The 7,227-nt window shown below is 42.1% G+C and overlaps 1 protein-coding gene across 2 annotated transcripts in view; it reads left to right on the top strand.

The window, feature by feature from the left end:
- Positions 1–5,586, top strand: part of Brwd1 (bromodomain and WD repeat domain containing 1) — an 85,326-nt gene extending 79,740 nt beyond the window's left edge. For both annotated transcript variants that reach the window (XM_005345146.3, XM_026786394.1), the window contains 2 exons: positions 78–920; positions 1,437–5,586. In XM_005345146.3, coding sequence (XP_005345203.1) covers positions 78–920; positions 1,437–2,578 — 1,985 coding nt within the window. In that variant the 3' untranslated portion in view covers positions 2,579–5,586. The remainder of the gene's footprint in view (positions 1–77; positions 921–1,436) is intronic.
- The last annotated feature ends 1,641 nt before the right edge of the window (positions 5,587–7,227 follow it).

A 7,227-nucleotide genomic window follows, 5' to 3' on the forward strand; every position in this document is an offset into this window, starting at 1 on the left:
CCCGTCACTATGTGTCTGTGTAGTATGACTGTCCAGAATAAGGAAACAGTTCCCTAACCCCGTCACTTTATTTTCAGGTTCTGTTTCTTTAGAAAATGGATGTGGCAGAAAAGCCACTCGGAAGAGAGCCTACCTAAGTGATTCTGACAACAACTCCGCGGAGACAGATGAAGATCTGAAGGGCAAGGCTGGAAACACCCGGAAAGTCCTCCGGAAGTGTGCTGCTGTTGCTGCCAACAAGATAAAGTTAATGAGTGATGCAGAAGAAGACTCGAGCTCTGAGAGCCTCTGCTCTGGCCGTAAGCTGCCACATCGCAACGCCTCGGCTGCAGCTAGGAGAAAGTTACTACACAATTGTGACGACCTTAAGTCAGAGACGGAAGAAAAAGACCAGAGCCGAGGAGTGCGGCTGCTGTCTGGTCCTCACTCCACCCAGGACAGTGTCAGTGACTCGGACAGTGACTTGGGAGTGGCCCGGAAGAACTGGCACGCGAATGGCTGCACATCCCACACTCCAGCAACAGGCAAGACAAAGTTCCTTCCAATAGAGTCTTCTGAGGAAGACTCCAGATGTCATGAATCAGATGATGGGCTCAGCAGCACTGCTACCCCTTCAACATCTGGGCAGAAACTTGGGACAGAGAACATCTCTGAGGAAGTTGACTCTGAACCAGGAAGCAGTAAATTATGCAAGAATGCACATTTGTTTAAGAAGGCGACTGTCTTGAGCGATTCAGAAGACTGGGAAGAACAAGGACAGGAGAGCAAGAGACTTAGCACAGCGGAAGGAGACCCAGTCCCTGAGGCCTTGAAGAGTGAAGCTGTTTCTGTGCCGCAGGGTCTCTCGGGTCCTGGGTCTGAGACTGAAGTGGATTCTGATGTTGGCACAGCGAAAGATAAATTGCACAGCGATATGAATGGTAATTCTAGACACTCGCCCTTTCACTAATTTACCCCTTCCTCCTCTTTCTATTGGGTAAAAGACTGTTTGCCCTCTTCTAGATTTCTTTTTATTAGCTGTTTTTTCTGATTGTATGCTGGTTCTTTGTTCACCTTTCTGTTGTCACGCTATGCACAATCACTGTTAGTCACTGAACGTTTAGTCTTGGCTTTAACTATTCTGTTAAAGATTTTACTTTGAATATTGGCATTGTATTAGAGACAGGAACGTGTTAGTGACTGCTTGAGAAAAAGAAATGATGGTATTTGTTCAGTGTTAGTAATGATGGCAGCTGGTGGAACGGTCTTGTTGAACCTCTTTACGTTGTCCTCAGTTGGGCTCTGCTGCACTCAGGCAGTGTCAGGAGTTGGGACCATCTAATGTAACCTGACTGTTAGTAAGAATTCAGCACTTAAATTATCTTATGTTAAGCGTTTGATTACTTTAGAAATAATTACTCATATCAAAGATTAAAAAAATACTTTTTCATTTTTAGATTCTCTGTCTCAAGAGAATGGACAAAGCAGAAAATTTTCCCAGAAAAGGGTCTGTTCCAGTGACTCTGAAAGCAATCTCCAGGTTATGAAGAAGTCACCCAGGATTACTCGAAGTGCTAGTGTGGCTGCTGATAAAACCAAGCTCACAAGTGATGCAGAAAATGTCACCGTAGAAAGGGTGTGTACTCGAGGCAGAAGGAGAAGGAAAAAGCCCATCCGATTGGCCTGTACCCCAGCAAAGAAGATAAGGAGTGGTGGTGAGACACACGCACACTGTGAAGTGCCAGAGGCACAACGTGCCTGCGATAGCAACCTCCCCGAGTCTGAATCCCAAGGTAGTACAAAAAATGCCAGTGAGTCTGTAAATGCAGACTTGGATTCTGAAGGGGCTTCCAGTGTTGAGCATACAGAAAGCATACAGAAGAGGCATACGGACACTGTGGACATCAGAATGGCGCCTAAAACTCGGAGCTCCTCTGCTGGACCTTCTCAGGAAGACCCCCAAAGCCACACACCAGATAGTGAGATTAGCTTGTCTTCTGAGTCAGTTTTGGCCCAAAAAGCTATCACAGAGAATAACTTTGAAGAAGACCTGAATTATGGGTTACGGAGGTGGAATGGCAGAAGGCTCAGGACATATGGAAAAGCCCCTTTCGATAGGACAGCACAAGTGACTCACAGTCTGCAGGCGTCGGCAGAGGTTCGAGGGAAGAGGAGACTGCGTCCTGAGCTAGACAGTGTGGACACGCCTGGACAGACGGAGACTTCAGCGTGTGTACCTGACACCAGCCCTAAGTCATCAGATTTGGGGTCAGTGACTGAATCTGATGCCGAGTGTACTGATAACACAAAAGCCCCAAGGAAGGAGAAAAGGAAAAGAAAAGCAAAGGTGGTTAGAAAAGGTCAAACCCCTCCCTCTAACCCGTCTACGACTACACGGCATCAGAGACAGAGTAAATGTCCCCGGTTGAGCGTGGATGACAACGACTGGGAGGATCTGGACTATGCAAAAGCTAAAAGAGTTGTTCGGCGCTCAAAAATAAAAACGAGAAATCAGGGTAGGAGAACGGTGAGATACCATGATGGGGAAGATGACAGAAGCATAGAAAACGCATTGGAGCTCAGTGACTGCACCTTGTGACCTTGAGAGCCAGCGTGCTCACAGCGACTGGAATGTATTGTGAAAGCTGACTTACAATTCAGGGAATATATTTATATTTTTCTATGAGAAGTTTGTGAATGTGACTAAATCATGACTGTTATTTTTATTTGCACTTGCTGGTTTTTGAAGCAGCATTCAGCACAGGTGCCAAAATATGCTTCATTTTGGGGGCAGATCTACTTTGACAGTATTGAATACAGACAGCAAGAGTTCGAAACACGTTAAACACTAGACGACTTGGTTACCCAAACCAGTGAGCATTACTTTGTAACAGCAGTGTCACGCAGTTATTTTCTGAATTTGTCCAGAAGTGGTAGTTTCTAAACCCCTGCCATGTAGTTAAAGTAGGAGAAAAATCCTCGTGACCTATGTTTACAGAATCTTGATAAATATTATGTGCATACTGACATTATAATCATGGCGAGTGTAACCATGATTAGTAGGCAAGGCACCTACCACTTTTTTTTTTTTTTAACTATTTTTTTTAATCATTTTCCCTGGAGACTTGAGTAGGATACATTTACCCACATCTGGTCATCTTTATTAACATGGCTTCCACTTTTTCCCAAATGCTTGTTGGGTCTTACTCTTATCTTTTTAAGGAAAACCTGATGACTTTAATGTTTATAAACTTGAATTTATAAAGTGCTGGTAAATGATTTTACATGTTTGGAGTGCATAATTTAAAGGTCTAGGTTGAGAGAATAGTTAGAATATTTTCTTTTAGATAGTTTACTGACAAATTGTTCCTTGTTTTTTTTTTTGTTTTTGTTTTTTTTGTTTTGTTTTTTTTTGTTGTTGTTGTTGTTTTTTTTTTGTTCAAGATTTACTTTCCATTAGGATTTACCAAATTCTTGCTCTTCCATAATCTTACTCTGAAGTAGAGAAGTTTGTGTGCCTTAGATTTAGGGAAAGTGTTCTTTCATAAGAGGGCAGGGCTAATGGTATTTCAGTTCTGTGTAGATTTTCCTCTGTCAGAACTGTAGAGTTCAGAGTACAGTTGTGAATCCTACCTACGTCCTTCTCCATCCTTGAACTTACTGCTGCCATGTGCATTGTCAGCATCCTTTGCTGGGACGTCTAGTGTAAGAAAGTCATGTTTGAGGCACAGTGATTTTGAAATCATTTGAAGTGAACATCACATCACCCTGAATACTAGAGTACATTTATTTTTGAGCCAGGTTCATTTCTTTTTTGAGTTGCTTATTTTTGGTCTACTGTAGGTAGCTCTTCCTGGTAGGTTTCCCTTGAATTTCCGTGAGTGATAGGGATATGTGGTTTACACACCTTCGAGTGATTTTTGACCATAGTTGTGTTTGCTTTCATATATAAACTGCCCCCTTTCCCTCCTCTTTTCCTGAGGTGGCAGATCAGGAAGAGCATCTGATGTTCTTTGGTGTCACAATTCCTTTTGGCAGGCAGCACTCCTCTGTTCTCATGCAAGAGATGGGGTTGGCTTTGGGAGTTTCCAGCGGTGGTTGGTAGGTGCTGTTTCTCAGGGTAGTGATCTCTCCCCACCACACATGGGAGGTTAGATGCTTACCATAGAGTAGACGGGAGGTCCTGTTGTCTTTGGCTATCGACCAGAAATACGTTTGATTCCTGTTACATCCCTCAGGATTTTAGCTGCATGTTTACCATTATCTGCAAAAAGGCACCAAAAATCCATAAATGAATATGAAGTGCACTCATGAGTGAGTTTGGGTTTCATGTGCAGAACGGTTCTCAGTCTTAGACTAAGTTTTAACTGATAATTGATTAGTCTACAGTCCTTTCTAAAACTCCCACTCCCCCTTTCTTTTTGGTCCAATTGTGTAGAAGCAGTATTTCGGGTTCATCAGAGAACAGAAGTGACTTTGGTGACCTTGGGTGGGATTGTTGACAGTGACTCTCAACTTGTAAAGTCAAGATGAGGGGTTTGGAGGAAGTATTTTTGTGGGGTTTTGTTTTTCATTTTTTCTTTTTGGTTATGGTGCTATTTCTAACATGAAATTTGAATATGTGACACACTCCTAAGTACCATTAAAGATTAAGGATGATTAATAAATAGTAGTTAAAATGTTTACATTGAGCACTAGGTGTTTAAATGCGCAGGGATTTAATGCACAAATGTACTTTAATGTTGAGGATCAGTTGGTCTTTTTGGGAGCGTTACAAGGTGAATGTGAACTGGTCCAGAGACAAGTGCTCCAGCTTCTGTTGCACTTGAAGTATTAGTGGTGTATATGTAAAAGTAGACTTCTCTCCACTCGAGTTTTGTATGTCCAAAGTCTATGCTTTTATTCATTTATGATTTTTTTAAAGTATTTAGGTTTGATTTTTACTTCTTTTGAAATTTTAATATTTCCAAGCATATTAAGAAAGAAAGATTTAAAAGGATTCCCCTCAATATCTATTTTAAAAAGGTGTCCTGACAATGTGCGGTAATTTATGAATAAAGAAAATGTGTCCCATTATCAGGTAATCCTAGGGTGGTCATTGTTTTTTTATTTTTTAAAATGGAAAACTTCTGATCAAATAATGCCTGAGGTTAGTGTGACCCTGGGAACTATGGTACAACAGTTGTGGCTATCTCTAAGGGATAACAACACAAAGGCTTCTTCTGTGTAATGAAATGAGGCTGCACCTAAGGGGAAGTTGGGTTTGAATACAACATGTTTTTAAAAAGCACTTCACGCCCTGGGAGAGCAGTGCAGAAAGGTTATAAACAGGTCCAGCTGTACCACCAGAAGAGTGTGCGGCTCAGACAGTAAGGTGTGTCGCTAAACCTTTGTCCTCCTTGATGCCTTCTTAGGGTAGTGATGGGCTCACACTACGCTCCCAGTTTCTGTGGTAGTTTCCCCTAAATCACTGTACTGTATGGAAAAAAAATTGAATTAGGTCTTAGTCTCTTCTACAAGTTGAAGTTGATTGTGTCAACTGAAAAAATATTTACGAGGTTTGTGAATCAATAGAATGCAAAACATTAAAGAAACGTGATTGTTTTTGTTTTCCTCTTCAGTCCATTGTATTGATTATGCTAGCAACGTTCACAGGCTCAAAATGGTCTTCTCCTTTAATGGTTGAAGTAACCAGCTCCATTCTTTCATCAGCATTAAGCCAATGTGTTTCAGATACCTTACAGTTGTAACCAAAACCTTGAGTTTTTCCTCATAGTCCCTCTAGTGTGCAGGAGCCTTGCAAAGCCTTCTGCTGACCCTCACCTTTGGCTGTGGAGAGCAGGAAGTAGTAAAGCAGCAGAAGACACCAGTCAGCACGGGATCCGGTTAAATCTGGCCTCCCAGTGCTTTGTAACGCGTGGTCCAACCCAAATTTGTTAATGCAGGGGATGAGACGGTGTGCGCTCTAACTTACGTTAGTGAATGTGAGTCCTCCATGTAGTTTCTGTTGTCATTCCTGGGAGGACGGGAGAGTAAAGAATTAGTGCTGGAGGCTGTGTTGTCTTTTCTTACATTTTAACATTCTAGAATTATTTTTAGGTGTCCCTGAGTATACCTGGGAATTTTCGAAATTAAAGAGTTGGGTTTTTTTTTGTTCCCTTTAAATGTATTATCTGCAAAGCTTGTGTCTAGTATACTACCACATTGCTAGGAAAATTACCTCCTTAATCGGTGTCTTCTTGTGAATTTTTTGGTCAGAGTCCCAGCATCTTGATTCCTGTCGTCCGTGTGTAAATAGTGTGGCAAGACTTGATAGACTCCACTGAATTCTAATGTGTGCTTGCTACACTGCGTGTGTTAAAGACAAGTGTATTATTAAGGCCTTTACTTTTTTATATTTTAAATTATCATTTTTTTATATGTATGTGTTTTGCCCTGCCCACAGAGACCAGAAAAGAGTGGGTATCAGATCCCCGGGGACTAGAGTTACAGAGGGTTGTGAGCGACCCCATATGTTCTGGGAATTATGATCCCCGGGACTGGAGTTACTACAGAGGGTTGTGAGCGACTCTGTGTGTTCTGGGAATCATTTCTAGTGACTCCTGAGTTCTCAGCCTTTTCTCCAGGCCTTTATTTTTCTGAGACACGGTTGTTTCAAGAGAATGTGTGGTGTTGACCAGCCTGTCTTTCCCCAGGGCTGGGATCAAGTTTATCAAAGCATCTGAATTGGTCCAGAAGTGGCAACATTAACCATCTTGATTTTAGCAGGATCAGTTGCAGACTGCCCCACCTCCATCCCCTAGTAGTTTGGACTTCTGTTTTCATCAATGTTGGAAAAGTTGAAAGTATTTTTAATTTCTAAGTATAAATCGTGTAATTCTAAGTATAATTTCTAAGTATAAAATTGGATTTTGTGTTATGCTTCATCTGCAGTACTCCTACAGTCGTCATCTGGGTTTGTTATGTGGTTGAAGTTCCAATGGGCATATCTTTAAATTTTCTCTCACATATTAAAAATAACAACAACAACAACAAACAGTTCATGGTATACACCTCGGGCCTTGGTCACAGTAGACTGAGATTAAACATGTTCACAAACTAAAGTCACGGGAAATGTGACTGCTACACTAGGAGCAAGCTAAAGGCCTTTCAGCACTCAGGGCGCTTCCCTGGCCTCTGTCAGTGGCCCCACCCCTGCAGAACCCTGACCTCCGTCAGTGGGTCCCACCCCTGCAGAACCCTGACCTC

The sequence above is a fragment of the Microtus ochrogaster genome, chromosome 2 (assembly GCF_000317375.1).
Source record: "Microtus ochrogaster isolate Prairie Vole_2 chromosome 2, MicOch1.0, whole genome shotgun sequence".
Lineage (NCBI taxonomy): Eukaryota > Metazoa > Chordata > Mammalia > Rodentia > Cricetidae > Microtus > Microtus ochrogaster.